This window comes from Anabrus simplex, chromosome 2 (assembly GCF_040414725.1).
Source record: "Anabrus simplex isolate iqAnaSimp1 chromosome 2, ASM4041472v1, whole genome shotgun sequence".
Classification (NCBI taxonomy): Eukaryota; Metazoa; Arthropoda; class Insecta; order Orthoptera; family Tettigoniidae; genus Anabrus; species Anabrus simplex.
In genome coordinates, this window is record NC_090266.1 from 927734121 (window position 1) to 927753250 (window position 19130).

Consider the following 19130-nt stretch of genomic DNA (forward strand, 5'->3'; position numbering starts at 1 on the left):
ATTTTCTGAAAACAAAATAATACGTGTTTCCTTATTCTTAAAGAAGATTCTAAATACCAATTTTTACATTTATAAACATCAAATGTTTTGAGATATAGATACACTCATTTTAAAATTTCACCCCCCTTTTTCACCCCCTTAGTGATGGAATATCCAAAAATCCTCTCTTAGCGAGCACCTACATCTTAATATGAATGTATCCCCAAACTTTCATTTCATTATATCCAGTAGTTTTGGCTCAGCGATTATGAATCAGTCAGCCAGTCAGTCAGGACAAGCTATTTTATATATATTGTAACCGTACAACAAGGTTACAGATTCCATTCAGTATTTATTATTATTATTATCATTATTATTATTAATAACCCGATTCATTAGATTTTATATATTCTGTTTCTCATCATTTAGACTGTAATAATTAGGTATCACGTATATTATTGTATTTAATCATAGGTTAAGTGAAATTTATTTGTAATTATTCTGTATTGTAGTAAGTGAGATTTGTTGGTTTCATATTGTCATGCTGTGGCTTGTAACTCTGGCTAGATGAGCTGGCATCATATTTTGCAATCGAGGCTATGTTTAACTGTGCAAGTAGATTTCCCGGTGACGCATTCAGCATAGTCATTCTCAATCCGCTTGGGTACGCTTAGACGACACATGACTGATGACATCAGTGCGTGAGCACGTGATTGCGACCAAGTGTCAGTATTCGCCAGCTACTGTATGTTGATGTGGAAGGGATGAACAGTGAGTAGGGAGAGGAGTCGTCATCGCGAGGTTATATAAGTTGATGCAACGGTGGGGAGAGGTATTCAGTTCATAGTATTCAGATCATATTATATTATTATAATTGATATAAGAGGTATGCTCTACCGAATTTTGTTGTTTTTCTTAAAAAAAAGCAACTGGCGCTCAAACAAATGTTATTTATATTGTGTGGAAGATATGAAGGTATAAGAGTAGTGGTTGGAGTAGCCACAATATAGATAAAGGACATTATTACACACGATAAAAAAGGTCCACTATCCACAGATGACTTGGTCCGCTGACTGCTCGACATTTCGTAGGATGAGGGAAATGGCACTCGGGAGTTGTACAGTACGGCGTTGATCGGCCAGGTCCACGCACTCGTAAGGATGTGTACCACGGTTAGATGACCGCCGCAAGTACACCATAGGGCGTTCACCCTTCAGTATATGCCATAGCCAATCCGAAGACGACATAATACAACTGCTTCTCTCCGCGACAAGACAAGGAACCGAAGGTACATCAAACAATCTGTGACTACTATCCAAACGTATTCCAACCGGTTGCGTTGCTAGACGGTAAGCAGCGTACAGCCGACGGTTCCCATTGTGGAATACGCAAGGATACTTGGGTGAAGTGGCCTTTGTTGCAAATTTGCAGAAAAGGACAAAAGCATTTGCTGGCACCACGGGTGTAAGGATGGCGCACCAGATTCAGCAAGCAGGCTAGCAATGGGGCTTGTATGAAAAGCTCTGGTTGCCAACCTAACTCTGCTGTGGTGAATGCTATTCAGTTTGGCTAGTATGCTTTGCCTTACTGATCCATATGCTGCACTGCCGTATTCTAACCTGGATAAAATATGTGCCCTATAAAATCGTAGGAGCAGATTTTGGACCTCTATATTTTCTTTTATATGTATAAATGTTATATGTAAAGAACAAGAATAAGATATATGGCTCTTTATGGATGATGTTATACTGTATAGGGTAATAAGTAAGTTAAAATACAAAATTGTGAGCAACTGCAAAAAAAAGAGCTCAACAATGTTGTGAGATGGACAGCAAGCAATGGTATGATGATAAACAGGGTTAAAAGTCAGGTTGTGAGTTTCATGAACAGGAAAAGTCTGCCCCCCAAGTAGTGCCGCTAAGAAACGTCAAGATATTAAGCTTCTTAGCGCATTTCGCTTTTAACTGACGCACATGCGGCACCTAAGATAATTTGCCATCGAAAAGGAGCCCCTAGAAATCAGTGTCAACTACGGGAAGAGTGACATTCCCTAAAAAAAAGTTCAGGATGAGAGTAAAGAGTGCGCTTCCAGCAAAAGTGCACAATAGAGGTCTTTGCAGTTGAAAACCGAAAGCCATGTTCTAAGGACCACTGTTCCACTCTCCTAATTGCTTGCTGTAAGTGTCGCTCGGCAATCGCCATATTTTGCGAGCAATAATGTATTGCAAGCCGTCCACTTCATGACCGTACCGATGAGTACAATCAACAAATTAATTTAAAAACCACCTAATCGATACTTTATTTTTTTGCCTTGGGCAAAATTAAAAATACATTAGCACACACAGAACATGTTTCAACCACTTAGTGGTCATAGCTTAAGATGAAAACATTTGGACAGTAAGCACATTAAACCTTAAAACTATGTCCCATTGGATCCTAAAAACTACTACTCTAGGTGCTCTAGAAATCCAGGTCATCGGCCCCTCATAATGGCATTTATTCCTAAGAAAGCAGAACCATGCTATGTGTAATGTTGCGGTACTAATCAACAGTAGCGTAGACTCGCAGTTATAATAATAATAATAATAATAATAATAATAATAATAATAATAATAATTCCACACATGATACTATTCACGGGTAGTGTAATGCACACATGTAACACAGACCTATGGTGTTCCACGCACATGTAACACAGACCTATGGTGTTCCACAAAATGCGGCGCTATTTACAGGCAATGCAAACCCATGGCGTTCTTCACATAAGTGGACTAACCACCAGGACTCGTACTATCCCGTGGAATTCCTCACAATGTGGGAACTGAGCATAGGTAAGGCAGAACCATGGTGTCGCTCATGTAGGGGTACGAATCACAGGTTTTGTAGGACCCACCTCCTGATTCACACACTGTCCCTACTAATCACAAACCTATTGCATACCTAACATAGTGGTACTACGCACAAGTAAATGCGACCCATGGTGTTCCCTGCGTGATGGTACCAATATTACAAGTAGTCTCATGGTTCTAATTGGATCATCCCTTGATTGCCCCTTTTAGTTGCCTCTTACGACAGGCAGGAGATACCGTGGGTGTATTCTTCCTCTGCATCCTCCACCCACAGGGGGTTTTATATTTGGTCCGTGACAGGTATTTAATTTCCCTCAAGTCCGCCGGCAACCCGGTTAGGACGCCCTATCCGCCACCTGGGACGCGCCACGTGGGAGTATCACCTCTCCCCCTGCTACGCCAGTGCAGTCGGTTCGTGGGAACATTGGTGTAGGAATTAGAAAGATGTTTTTGATGACTTTTGTCTGGAGCGTGGCATTGTATGGAAGTGAAACATGGATGATAACTAGTGCAGGAAGAAAGATAGAAGCTTTTGAATAGAAGCTTTTGAAATGTGATGTTACATAAGAATGCTGAAGGTGAAATGGATAGATAGAATCATGGATGAAGATATACTGAATCGAATTGGTGGGAGGAGATCAATTTGGCTAAATTTGACAAGAAGATGAGATAGAATGATGGGACACATCTTAAGATGCCCAGGACTTGTTCAGCTTGTTTTTGAAGGAAGTATAGGCACTAAGAATAGTAGAGGTAGACCAAGGCATGAATATGACAAACAGATTAAAGTAAACGTAGGCTGAAGTAGTTATGTAGAAATGAAAATGTTAGCATAGTATACGGTGGCACGGAGTGCTGGATCAAACCAGTCATGAACAGATGATCCAAACCACCACCAACACCACCACCACCAAAAACAAAATTTTTAAAATATATCTCATAATGTAACAATTTATGAATAAACAGACTCAAAATTGTCATCAATTTCCAATGCTTAAAAATGATTTACGGAACAGTGTCACTGTTCTTTTATCACTTCCGTCGGCACTGGTATGAAATGCAACAGTTATTCCATCCTTTGTTTTTTGCAACCCCTTACGTGGGCATTTGAGATTGTTTTATACGGTTGCACGAGGTAAAATAAAGCAATTTCATCCATATAGTACACATCTCTTGTATCGTAATTTTTAACGATTGCTGAAAGGTTTTTGCGGCCTTCTTCTACAACCGTGACGTCAACTTCTGCTGTCACACAATGCTTCACATGCTGCATCAGCTTACTGTGTTTTTTAAATGAAATGGCCACTCATTACTGTATGCCATGTCCATAACACCTAATTTGTCACCAATAACCCATGCTTGTTCCTTAATCACCTAAACAGTTGCAGTTCTGTTTTTGCATTGAATATCAAAATAATCAAAGCCTCATCTAGCTTCTCAACTTTTGAGCTTTTGGCTCACTGACAGATGTTTCATCTGTCCATTTACTTACAGTTTTCATTAAGAATGTCTCCAAAACTTAGTCTGCATTTACCCCCACCACAATGAAAAATTATTTGCAATGTTCTGCTGACTAGCAGATTGGTATTATTCTTTATATAAGGGCACAATTCTTGCTTTTCTTTTAGACTTGAAGTTGTTCGTTTCTTCATCGCAAAAACTGTGTGGACAGAACAGCAGGCAGATGGGACTGAAGTTCAAAACAGGCCAAGGTGTGCTAATGCCAACCTCTTTATCCTCAATTGCTCTGTCCAGAGTTCCAAAGTTTTTTTCAGAAACAGTCCATGGTGGTAAGCCTTGCAGATATTCCCATCAATGCCAAGGCCATTCAATCACAGAGCTGATAAAAAAAAGTAAACTTGTGTCCTCATCCCGAGGTGGTCTACCTCTTTTTTTCAGGCACACCTCCAATGGAGGTGAGCTGCATGTACCATTTCAACCACATACCAGCCCTCCTACCATTCATAAATTTCTGGCAGTACCAAGAATCGAACCTAGGCCCCCGATGACGGCAGCTAATAACAATAACCGTTACACTACGGAGGCAGACACAGAGCAGATGATCCCTAGCCACCCAAGATTATGAGCTATCATAGATAATGAGTGTCGTTAGTACACCCAGCCTGTTCACGCTTCTAAAGGATCAGATAAGAGACTATTTTCTATTCAAGGAAGTAGTTTTTGAGTTTCTGCCAATAATTTTAAACCAATAGTTGGCGATATACCGAGTACATACACACATACAATACATCATATCGAGGTAGTTACTATACTATTTCCACAAGGAATATCTGTTTGTCATGGACAATAACTGGGGTGGCAGCATTTCAGAGAAAATTTATTTTAATATAATTGTCACTTGTATTTACTTTGCTTTGCAATATTATTACTAACTTTTGGAAGAGTAATTTACAGAACATAATGAAGTAAATCAATCAATCAATCAATCATTCAATCAATCAATCAATCAATCAATCAATCAATCCAATCACCACCACCCAGGTGGCAGATTCCCTATCAATTGTTTACCTAGATTTTAAATGATTTCAAAAAAACTTGGAAATAATCGAACATCTTCATTGGTGAAATTATTCCAGTCCCTAATTCTGCCTACAGTCAACCTACGACTGACAGTGAGCAGGTAATCAGTGTAGTAGCATTAACGCATAAAGAAAAATTCTTGTTACCTCAACATCTGTAAGTGCAGAACCCCCATCAGTGTCATAACAATTAAAATGACAATACTGTATTATGTTTCCATGCCCAGTCCACTTTGATCACCAATGAAGTCCAACTTGGAAATTATTCATTTGCTTTTCTAAAATGATCTGTTCAATTCTGCTGTGTTATTTTCATTTTTTCAATTCACATGTACCGTACGCGCACCTTTTAGCGATACATGGACACCGTAGTGCTGAATAGGTCGACCTCGGGTATCTTCGAAATTCGTATTGGCAACCTTTGAAACACAAACTAAGAATCGCTTATGCATTGCTGTTTGACATCTGGCTTACACTTTACGTACTAGTACTGTTGTTGTTTACTCAGCATAGTCAAACTATAGAATTCATGCTGGGAACAAGATTCGCATCAAGAAATGTTATATAATGTTATATAAAGTGTGGGCTTAAGATAATAAAGGTTTTGAAAATACATATCGATCGATCATATTATCGATTCAATTCAGATTTCATTTTCATTCTGTTGGCAGTATTACCGGAACCACGAGAGCTCCCTCCTTACTCCACCTCCCTGCACAAAGAAATATCGCTAAAAGGTGCGCGGACTATATGGTGTTCTCAAAACAGTGACCTTAAATTTCAGTTATATTCCCCTATAACCCAAAATAATTATTTTATCTCTTCTAAAAACAAAACCTTCCTATCCCGTCTTTAGTTTGCCTATCATACACACGTTGCAAACTCAAGGGATACATCATATTGTATTTATGAGACATACTTGAACGTACTGTAGAGTGCAAGCTGTGTGGCTGATATCACAACAAAATGGTTTGCATGAGCAAATGCTGTCTGATATGGCAAGACCAGAGCCTGCTCTCACCCCCTACAAATGCAAGCTGAAGTATTACTGATATTTAAAAAAGTGATTGCCTAGTGTATGAAATAATTACAAGTCTGAAGTTGTAATAGTACAAGTGTAAGAAATGATGATGTTCATATTGATATCTCCATTACTAATAACCCCATGGAAAAACCAGGAAATGTTTCACGAGTCCCTTCGTATAATTTATGAATATGAAAACAATATTGATATCTTCAATGGATTTTAAGTAATTTGGTGCAACATCTTAAGTGAATAATCCTGCATATAAGAAAACATAAAGGTCCAATAATACTTCCTTGTTGAATCCCCCCCCACGTGCCTTCTTAATCACTACAGGATCAGATAATGCAAGTTATATTTTCCAGAAATTTAGCCACCCATTCAATCACTCTTTTGTCTAGTAAAATAGCCCTCATTTTTGTCAGTAATATGTCACGATCTACCCCCATCAAATGCCTTTGATTCCTTTTCATATGACCTAAAATGTTTGAAAGGAAGTATCTATCTAGAAAACCTATCTTTAACTATAAAATGGCAATAGTCTCAATTTGCTGAAACAGATGTGAGGCTAACTCATCATCTTACAGTCTTCCACAAGCAAGATCCTATGGTATTCTATACATAACTCAAGAATAAATAGGATACTCATCAAAAACTCACAAGAGTTGTGAAAAATGTATTCAATGCATATACAGGGTGAAGCGTAATTCGCGCACTCGGGCGTCGCAGCGCGACTCCTCACATGCCAGCAATAAAAAAATGTCTCTTAGAAAATTTTTTCTTGCGAGTATATCCGGTACAAAACGGACGTTGAAGAGTAGCAATCTGGCAACACTGTAACCATATGTAGGGTAACTACCGCTGTCAGCACGTTCTCGTCGTGCCGTACAGTTAGTGCAGTGGGTAGAGTTTTTGGTTTGCATGCAGGAGGTAGATGGTTCGATCCTGGGTTGAGGAGCATTTTTTATTTGCTAATTTCCATTTGACATTACCTACTGTAATACAGTAAGACACCGTTTCTGAGGTCACATGTATCCTACATTTACAACATTTTGTAACGCTGAAACAACAAGTACCTGGTTAGACTAATAAGAAATAGACAGCTGAAACAAACAGGTTACACATCTAGTAGACGAAGTGGTGCGAATAAATTCACGCCCACGACGTGGACAGGGCGCCTTTCAAAGCTGACCAATGAAAACGATTGTTCGTCCATTTCTAGGATCGTAGTATGTAAGTGCAAATGGTTTCTAGAGGACCCACTGCAATCGCTGTTGACAATTAAGATGCCAGATACCACACCACCTGGACTACATTTACGAAATAAAAAACATACGCCTCAACTCAGGATCGACCACTCGACCTCCTGCATGCTAACCCAGAACTCTATCCACTGCACCAACTGTACAGTGCGACTAACTTCTGCTGACAGATGTAGTTACCCTACATGTGGTTACAGTGTTCCCAGAGTGCTACTCTTCAACGTCGTTTTTCTGCCGGATATACTCGCAAGACGAAATTTTGTACCAGACATTTTCTTATTGCTGGCATGTGAGGAGTCACGCTGCGACGCCCGAGTGCACGAATTACGCTTCACTCTGTATAACTATTTACAAAGTTACACAGCCAACACCCAATGATAAATGATGTTTCACCGAGCTCAATACCTGCAGTCGCTTAAGTGCGGCCAGTATCCAGTAATCAGGAGATAGTGGGTTCGAACCCCACTGTCGGCAGCCCTGAAGATGGTTTTCCGTGGTTTCCCATTTTTACATCTTCATTATGGACCTAATCTTTTCAGCAGTCTGCAAGCTTAGATGAATTAACTGTCTGGCTTATTAGATAAAAGGTCAGCATAATGACTTTTGGTTCAGAAGTACCCAGATTTAATTCCCAGCCCGATCTAGGATTTCATCTGCATGTGGTTAATTACCCTGGCTCGGGGAATGGGATTTAGTACTGTACCCAAAATTTCCTCAACTCGCATATCAAGCATGTTGTTGTACGAGTCATCAGTCCACGGACTGGTTTGATGCAGCCCTACATACTACCCTATCCTGTGCTAAACTTTTCGTTTCTACGTAACTGCTGCATCCTACATCGGCTCTAATCTGCTTGTCATATTCATACCCCTACCGAACTTCCCTCAAAAACCAACTGAACAAGTCCTAGGTGTCTTAAGATGTGTACTATCATTCTCTCTCTTCTTCTAGTCAAATTTAGCCAAATCGATCTCCTCTCACCAATTTGATTCAGTATAACTCCATTTGTGATTCAATCCATCCATCCCACCTTCAGCATTCTTCTTTATCACCAAATTTCAAAAACCTCTATACTCTTTCTTTCTGAACTAGTTATCATCCATGTTTCACTCCGAAACAATGCCACGCTCAAGACAAAAGTCTTCAAAAAATCTTTCTAATTTTTATATCAATGTTCAAAGTGAGCAAATTTCTTTTCTTAAGAAAGGACTTCCTTGCCTGTGCTAGTCTGCATCTTGAATTCCTTACCGAAGACTCCGTCCATACCATTCAGCAATTTCTCCAGATCTTCTGCAGTCTCAAATAAAATAATATCATCAGCAAATGTAAGGGTTTTTATTTCCTCTCCTTGGATTGTGATTCCCTTTCCTAATTACTCTTTGCTTTCCGTTACTGCCTGTTCTATATACACACTGAAAAGGAGGTGGGACAGATTGCGGCCTTGGCTCACTCCTTTCTGGATTGCTGCTTCTTTTTCAAAGCCCTCGATTATTATCACTGCAAACTGATTTTTACACAGATTGTAGATTATTCTTTGTTCTCGGTACCTGATCCTGATCACCTTCAGAATCTCAAATAACTTGGTCCAATCAACATTATCGAATGCCTTTTTTAGATCCACGAATGCCATGTACATGCCCTTGTCCTTCTTAATTCGATCCTCTAAGATCAAATCAAAAATCAAATCAAAATCTCTTTATTTGCAAATGAGGTGTCTACCTCGGTGGCAAATGGTACACTAAAATACATTATTGTCAAGCACTAAATATTAAATTTACAAGAGAAGAACATTTTCCTATAATACAATATTATACAATTCACGCTAACATTTTTTTCCTATTAAACACACAGCTCATCCTTAATAAATTTACATAATATAATATAATATAATATCTCTTGCACTACTTACTACTTACAAATATAGTCAACTGATGTACAGTATATGGAATTACTTCAAATGATACTATACAACTGGTAGGCTATAAGATTAAAATTTATATTGCATTTATTTACTTCTTTTTTTTTTTTACCCATTCTGGAACCTAAGTAGCATAACGACCTGCTGCGTCTTAACCAGAGCCCCTTTTGCCACCAGTTTTCAGAGTTCCTGAAGGGCCTTCACAGCTTCCGTGGCGGTCCCAGGGCAAGACATACATAAGAAGCTCCTGTATAGCATTATTAAAAACAAAGGAAATGATAATAGTACTATCAACACAGTAGAGCTACCAAACAAAGAGGTAACTAGAAATGAAAATGAAATATTACAGGAGTTCAGTTAGATATTTCAATCACTTACTGAACTATAATACATCTGACGACACACAAGATGACCCTCTAAACCCTATAAATTATAATGTAGAAAGTTTGACCTGGCTCGAAGTGGAGACAGCAATATGTAAAATGAAAAAAAAGTCTGAAGGATGGGATGAGTTCAGTGTGGACATGATCAAAGCACTTCGAGAACCTGGAATACAATGGTGTACAGAGTACTAACTAAAATTTGGGAAGAAAATTAAGTCCCAGGTGAGTGGAGGGAAGGAGTGATTACTCCACTATTTAAGAAAGCTGACCAAAACAAGTGAAACAACTATAGAGGCGTAACCCTTGTACCTCATGGGTTAAAAAGAAAAATCAGAAAATCTGTTGAACCTAAACTTGAGGAAGAACAACAAAGGATTTAGAGCGAAGAGATCAATGCTAGACCTCATTTCTTCGACAGGAATGCTCTTTGAAAAATACTGGGACAAGAATAGAACGGTTATAGTTGTATTCTTGGATATAGAGAAAGCATACGATCATGTATCATGTAAGCACATATGGAAATGTCTGAGACGTAAAGAACTGCCAGATGAGATTACAGCTCAAGTGAAACAACTATATTGAGAGACAAAGAGCTGTGTGCAGATTCAAGGAGGTACGTCAAACTGTTTTGAAACCAAGAGCAGAGTCCAACAAGGAAGTTGTCTATTACCACTTCTCTTCATTACTATAATGGATGAGGTTATAAAAGTGGTGAAAATGAAGGATCAGACAACAAATGCACTTGCACATATAATTGCTGATGATGTTATGCCATGGGGTTAGACAGAAGCAGAAGTTCAATCTAAACTAGATCTTTAGCAAGAATAATTTGAAAGAATGGGAATGATCATCAGCCAAACTAAAACCATCTGTTTAGTGATGAGTCAAAATCCTGAAGCAGTCCACCTGCAAGTGCAAAATGAAGTCGATATTATCAATAACTTCAAATACTTGGGAGCTTTGTTTCTTCTAGGTGTGCTAGGTACCAACTGATGAGCCCACCCTAGCACACGAGGGCGAAACGCTGGCAACCAAGAGTGAGTTAGCTGGAAAATTTATAATGTCCAATAACGGACCATTTATATTGGTATTATAAATTTACTCATTCAGGACAAATATTTCAGATTCCCTATGGGAATCAACATCTACATTGTTTCATGGCCAAGCAGGCATCATTTTTTGATGATGGGACAAAGTCTCTTAGTGCATTGGCACTGCCGGTGGCTTCAGTTAGCCTACGCAGTGGCCTCCACGGTATGCACTAGCCAGCGTATTGGTAGGTGTGCTAGGTACCAACTGATGAGCCCACCCTAGCACACGAGGGCGAAACGCTGGCAACCAAGAGTGAGTTAGCTGGAAAATTTATAATGTCCAATAACGGACCATTTATATTGGTATTATAAATCTACTCATTCAGGACAAATATTTCAGATTCCCTATGGGAATCAACATCTACATCGTTTCATGGCCAAGCAGGCATCATTTTTTGATGATGGGACAAAGTCTCTTAGTGCATTGGCACTGCCGGTGGCTTCAGTTAGCCTACGCAGTGGCCTCCACGGTATGCACTAGCCAGCGTATTGGTAGGTGTGCTAGGTACCAACTGATGAGCCCACCCTAGCACACGAGGGCGAAACGCTGGCAACCAAGAGTGAGCCGGAAAATTTATAATGTCCAATAACGGACCATTTATATTGGTATTTGTTTCTTCTGACAATAAAATAAACCAGGAAATACGCAATAGAACATAAGCTGCATCAAATTTCTACCACTCCATTCGTCAATTACTTTGGGATGATTCATTTCCCCAAGCTTGCAAGCTCACACTGTACAAAACATATCTCGTACCAATTCTAACATACGGACTGGAAGCAGCAACGTTGAATAGATCTGCACAAAGTCGCCTACAGGCCACTGAAATGAAGTTCCTTTGGTCATGTCTCCAAAAGACAAGGAGAGACAAAATAAGGAATGAAAGTATTCGGCAACAACCTGGATTGGACTGGACCCTGTTGGAAACCTTAGAATTAAGCAGATAATGTTGGTATGGATATATGAGAAGGATAGCTCCAATTAGGACCTCAAGAGCATACTATGAAAGGAATGTTGTTGGTAAGAGGCCCATAGGGAGGCCTCATGATAGTCGGGAAAAGCAAATTTTCAAAGACCTTGGCAAACGTGATGTAAATTGGCAGCAAAAGATAGAACATCAGCTATGGATCGACAAGGCGAACTAAGGCTCGTAAACACCCGAACCCGGCTTGCTGGAGCGGAAAATAGATGAAGATGAAGATTTTTGCTTTTTTTTTTTTAATGCCATTTGAGGTATTTTAGTGTGATCTTGAATGTAAAAGTGCAAAAACTGATAAATGTATAATATTAGGCCTTTGAAGTAAAATTAGTTTTACACTGGAGTTGGTTTTTTTTTTTTTTTTAGTTGTTTAGTGCAAAACAGCATCATCTGCAGATGCATCAATTTTGCACTGGAAGTTGAAGGAGAATTCATTCACCTTCCATACAGGACTGGAATATCTGCAATTATCGCAGTTTTGTGAGGGCACTGTTTAGAATCTTTAAAAATATTCAAACTCTTATTTCTCAACAACATGATTTTTGAAGATAATATAGTTTTCCACTGCCATGCAGATAGGACTTTTAATAAAATATGGAAGGGTACAAGTACTGCAAGGCAGAACCAGGTTCCAGGAAAGACATTCCAGGAACCATTAATGAAAAAGGGGAGTGTATATGTGGGGATTGACAGAAGTACGTTGCCAAAAAAAAAAAAAAAATCTTCCACAAGGGCGATGTGGCAGGGGTATACGATTACAAATTCAGACCAAATAATACACAAGTCACAGTAGAGGGTGACCAAACAGTCACATCAGTACGCAGTGTACCCCCTTCTGGCAGCAACACAGACGTGTATTTGAACATGCAAATGATCATAAAGGTGCCAAATGGCATCCTGCGATAGATTGTCCCAAGCATCTTGCACCTTTTTATGCAATTTGGCAATGGTTCTTGCAGGCTCTGGAGATCGCGCAAGTTCCCGCTCCATCATATCCTATATGTGCTGAATTGGAGAGAGATCCAGTGACCTTGCTGGACAGGGCAGTTGTTGCATACCACGCAGAGCATGTTGCGTCGCAGCAGCTGTCTGTGGACGTGCAACGCCCAGCTGAAAAGGTGCATCACTTTCCTGTCAAAGAAATGGCAGTAGCATGGGGACAACAACCTGTGAAATGTAGCAGGCACTGGTTACATTACCCTACAGAAACACCAACTGTGACGCAAGTTGTAACTGGTGGCCCCCATACCATGAACCCTGGGGTGGGACCTGGGTGTCTTGGGTGAATCCACTCTGGAATAGGCCGCTCAGCAGGTCTACGCTGCACATGTGTACATCCATCACTTACATACACACAGACCTACTCCTGTCACAACAGAACACAGTGCCATTCTCCTCTCCAGACAACATTTTCACGACACCAGAGCAGCCGCGCTTGGCAGTGCCGTGGTGTCAATGGTAGCCTGGCCTGAGGCACACGAGATTATAATCCTGCTGCAAGCAGACAGTTTCCAATGGTCCCTGGTGACGAAGCAGGAGCAACACATGACCGAATTTCGTTCCTGGATGATGTTTGGTCGGCCACCTCTGCTTGCACAATGCGTCAATCTTGATGTGCGTCTATATTATGCAGACATCCGGAGCCTAGTCTACGGGTGTGCAAATGTTCCACAGACCACCACTGAAAGCAGCGACACACCAGTGTTGTCCCCAGAAATTTTCATCAGCCGGGCGGGGAATACTACATACAAAATGAATAACATAAAATTTAAATTTATTCACCTCAGGGCATAAACAATAATAATATGGCCTCAGCTACCATGTGCAAATATTTTAATTTGTCACCACCTGGCTACTTGCTCAATTTAGATGCTCCTTTTTACTCTAGGCCTACTAGACAGCAGAATAAACCGCTCGTGCACGACACTACGTTATAGTTAAGCTAAACATTTAAACTTGGATGTAACTGATGCAATTATTCTAACATTAATGTAGATGAAATGCAAATCCACAGCCTGTCTGCAGTCATTTGACCGGTTCAGGGATGGAATGAATGAAGCCACATCTTGCGGCGAGGATGGGAATTGTGCCGGCTGCCGAAGCCTGTCGCACTCCTCTGGGGCAATAGTTAATGAATGACAGATGAAATGAAATTATATTTGTCCAGCATGAAGTGACCGGGATTTTTACCACGGAAACCAGCGGTGAGATTCCAGCGCTGCCACCTGAGCCACGGAGGCTAACATTAATGCAGATGTATCATTTAAATAAACAGTTTTACAGTATTTACATTTTAATTTAGAGCACGCAATAATTCACATAGCCTATGTATTAATATTACGTAACTACATTTAGCTTATCTAGATTATGTTAGCCGGGCGGTCTGTAAAAACGGCAAGGTGCCCACTAAAATGGTCCTAGGGAGAACACTGCACACCACTGATACACTGTGTGCAACATTTGCAGCAATCCGTCGATACGTCCATCCAGCTTCGCGCAGGTCCACAATGCGACCCCGTTTAAATGGCTGAAGTTGTTCAACAGGAGCACGTACTCATCAGTGGGGCATGATTGTACCCTAGAACGAATGTTAAAAACACTGTTCATCTCTAACCTCAGCACACCCGCAGAGTAAAAAGAGAGTTTGCATGGATAGGCCATCTGATCGCCAATGTCCGTGACAAATGAATCCCTAACACAACAACCCCTCAGTACGTACATAGTATACCCCGGTACCACTGAACATAGTCCTTGAGGAAGTTGAATTTCTTAATTCCTTTTTTTTTTTGGAGGGGGGGGGGGGCAGTGTATTTAGTCAACAGTATGTAAAGACTGACATAAGATAATATCAAGGAAGAGGAGGTGACTAATACCGTACTAGCCACCTACTAAATGATAATAAAGATACCTACAAAACGATTTCTGGGGAACTTCTTCCTAGTGTTTTTTTTTTTTTTTTTTTTTTACAACTGGCTTTACGTCGCACCGACACAAGTAGGTCTTATGGCAATGATGGGATAGGAAAGGGCTAACAGATAGAAGGACGCTTGTTGATGCATGTTGTTTAAAGGGGCCTAACATCTAAGGTCATCAGCCCGGAAAGAAGTTGCCGTGGCCTTAATTAAGGTACAGCCCCAGCATTTGCCTGGTGTGAAAATAGGAAACCACAGAAAGCCATCTTCATGGCTGCCAACAGCGGGGTTCTAACCCACTATCTCCCAAATGCAACCTCACAGCTGCGCGCCCCTAACCGCACAGCCAACTCACTCAGGTACTAGTGGTTTAACATTGCACTAACACATCAAAGGTTTCTGGCGATGCAAGGACGGGAAGGTGATAGGATTAGGAAGGTGCCTGGTGTGAAAATGGGAAACCACGGAAAACCATATTCAGGGCTGCCGACCCACCATCTCCCGAATGCCAGCTCATAGCTACTCGAACCTAACTGCATGGCCAACTTGTTCAGTAAAGTACCTTATAGGAATCATTAAGTGTATTTAGATGTTAACACACGGAAAGATCTTCATTGGGGTATAAAAACATTAACAAGCTTGTACACAAGGACACTTACTGGACAAGGAACACGACATATGGGATGTGACAAAATGGACATGTTCCAAGTGGATGCAGCACGTGCAATCAAGAGGAAGCCCGCACACTTATCGGTCAAGGGCATGGACTGTCCCATGTGTCAGTGGGCATGTCCTATCAAGGTATCGCCTCTTGCATTTCGTAGGACGTGTCCCATCGCTTCGCACGTGAGTTTGGTGTAGTGATTTAAATATGTGCAACTCAACAGAAGCAACTACTATAAATTTTATAACACCGGGCAAGTTGGCCGTGCGGTTAGGAGCGCGCAGCTGTGAGCTTGCATCCGGGAGATAATGGGTTTGAATACCATTGTCGGCAGCCCTGAAGATGGTTTTCCGTGTGGTTTCCCATTTTCACACCAGGCAAATGCTGGGGCTGTACCTTAATTACGGCCACGGCAGCTTCCTTCCCATGCCTAGGCCTTTCCTATCCCATCGTCGCCATAAGACCTATCTGTGTCGGTGCAACGTAAAGCAAAAATAGCAACAAAAAAATGTATAACGGAAGTGCAGTAGCATGACGTGCTGTATAATTACAGATTAAAGGATTATTCATATAGGTCCATATGTGAAAATATCTGGCGAGAAAGAGGAGAAGCATTCAGCATGAGTGTTTTCAATAATCTTTCAGCTCGTAGAATAGGATCCCTGAATTTGGTATATATTTTCTTAATTAGTGGTTTTACCATATGCAGCAACTCTTGAAACGTCTCCCAGTTCATTCTATAAAATGTATGAAATTGTGAAGGATCTTCACTATGTTTCTTAAGTTTCTTAGCCAACACAAAAGCACCATTCTCACTGGCAATCCACATTCTATGAACTGACTCAAAATCTCCTTTTTCTTCTAGTCACCCATTTTCTTCGTAATTCCCAAAGTAACAACAAGCCTCCCAAATCACTACAGGACATCTTAATTAATGACCCACAGATGTGCAAGTACGTGGCCCATGGGACAGGACAAGTTACTTCAATTGTGTCTCCTGTCCCATGTCTAAGAAGTGTGCGCTCTGACTAAAGCTCACAGATCTCTTCATGTGGTTATGGAGGTATTTAGGGCTTGTAACAGTTGTAAAGTTGAGTACATATAAGTCACTGGTGAGACCCTAATTAAAGTATGGTTCCAGTGTATGGGGCCCTTGATTACTTGATTCAGGAAGTAGAATAGATCCAAAAGAAAACAGCACGATTTATTCTGGGTTATTTCTAACAAAAGAGTAGTGTTGCAAAATGTTGCAAACTTTGGACTGGGAAGACTTGAGAATAAGGAGGTGGGCTGCTCGACTAAGCAGTAGCCTATATTCCGAGCTGTTAGTGGAGAAAATGTTAGGAATGATGATAGTAGATGAATACGTGTGAATGGAGTTTTTAAAAATAGGAAAGAACATAACATGAAGATAAAGCTAGAATTCAAGAGGACAAATCAGACCAAATGTTCGTTTAACTTGCAGGAAGAGGAATTAGGGAGGTTGGAATAATTTACCAAGGGAGATGTTCGATAACGTCCAACGTCTTTGAAATTAACAACTGATATGGAATATGCCACCCAAGTGACAGCATTAAATGTTGATTAGTGGTGAACGATTGACTGATGACTGTCCAGGCAGTTCAGCGTGGAATCCGAACCGGAAATGTGTCTTCCCCCTTCGAAACGTGGAAATCTAAATCACGTCCTTATTATTGGGAAAAAGAAAACAATGACACTGAGCTATCAAGCCTGCTGTGCCGGTGCAGCATGTCTGTCGAACTTCGAGGGAAATACCGCGTATTTGTTCACAGCTGTTACATCTAAAAATACTTATGTGGGAGACACATTTTTTTTAATGTGAAACAATAGTTAAAACCTAGCTAGTTTAATATTAGTTTACAAGTTGTCATAAAGTAAATATTTGCAAAGACAGGGACAACAATTGTCTATGTCTCATTATGTTAGGTTAATAACTAACCAACAAAGTACTTACCGGTTCGCCATCATTTAAAGTTTATCACAATTTTCCACTAATTAAATTGTTATAAGTTCCTCGTGGAAAAATCCAAATGCCAGCATTCTGCGCAAGTATTTACGGGCAAACCAAATTCACTGCTACCGCATATTTCCTTTCCCACGAACACTCACGACACTCATTTTCCTCGACTGCACAACTCAGAACACATTCTCTTTGACACAGATGATCGTCTATTTGAGAATTAACAGGGGGCATTGAGTGCTGCGATTCTCACCAACCCTCAAAACAGTACAATAACCCAGGCGTGCTTGCGTTGTTTATGCAGTAGGCTAATAATATACATAGAGTTAATACATTCCAAGGTTCATTACCAGGTATCAGACTTACGTAAGATATGCAACAAGTAAGGTATATCAATGTAAATAAGCAAATAAAGTTAGATAAAGCGACGGTGAGTAAAGCGGATGCTTATAAAGAAAGCGTGAGTAAGAGTTTCTGAAAAATTAGCATTCAGACAAGGGTGATATCAATGGTTACCCTTAAAGTAGCACACATCAAAATCCTCATACATATATAATAATGTTATTGGCATTATGACCTACTCAGTAGTGGTGCAGGGCGCAGCCACGGGAGAAGCACCATAATGCGGAAAATAGAGGCTTACCGTACCGTCATTTAATCCCTTCCTAGCAGACCGCTTATTTCATTGCACATTATTTATAGTACGGTAGTTAAGACATCTTATCACAATAGCCATCCTCAGTTAAAAATCCTGGCTGCGCCACTATCCCCACTAAATACTTTTATAGTTTACGGGGACGCCGAGGTACCGGAATTTTGATTTACAGGAGTTCTTTAACATTCTAGTAAATCCACCGGCACGAGGCTGACGTATTCAAGCACCTTCAAATGCCACCGGACTGAGCCGAGATCGAACTCGCCAACTTGAGCTCATAGGACGCTTCACACGAAGATATATGGCTCCAGCATTAGGAAATATGCTTTCAACTGTAACGAGCTAAGATATAAGTACCGTACTTCCACAATTCAGACACTTTCTCTAGTATGTAATGAGTATAGTGATTCTACATTTCTGGTTATATAGATGTGAGTATCTGCAACAATATATTGTACGACCATAACTGAAACTGCTTCCTTTTTTTTAAGTCGCGCCGACACAGATAGGTTATATAGCGACGATGGGATAGGAAAGGCCTACGAGTGGGAAGGAAGTGACCGTGGCGTTAATTGAGGTACATTCCCAGCCTAGTGTGAAAATGAGAAACGAGGGAAAACAACCTTCAGGGCTGCCGACAGTGGGTTTTGAACCCACTATCTCCCTAATGCATGCTGATAGCTACGTGACCACAGCCTCTTGATCACTTGCTCCGACATATCCTTTCTTTTTTTTTTTTTACGTCGCACAGACACACTTATGTCATATGGCGACGATGGGATAGAAAAGGCCTAGGAATGAGAAGGAAACGGCCGTGGCCTTAATTAAGGTACAGCCCCAGCATTTGCCTGGTGTGAAAATGGGGAAATCACGGAAAACCATATTCAGGGCT

General features: G+C 40.5%; 1 protein-coding gene across 1 annotated transcript in view; it reads right to left on the bottom strand.

Annotated features, from left to right (window-relative positions):
• The window catches only part of LOC136863191 (synergin gamma), a 236612-nt gene extending 218786 nt beyond the window's left edge, over positions 1–17826 (bottom strand). The window contains exon 1 of the mRNA XM_067139548.2: positions 17578–17826. Within this exon, the coding sequence (XP_066995649.2) occupies positions 17578–17591 (14 nt within the window). The 5' untranslated portion in view covers positions 17592–17826. The remainder of the gene's footprint in view (positions 1–17577) is intronic.
• Positions 17827–19130: the final 1304 nt, after the last annotated feature.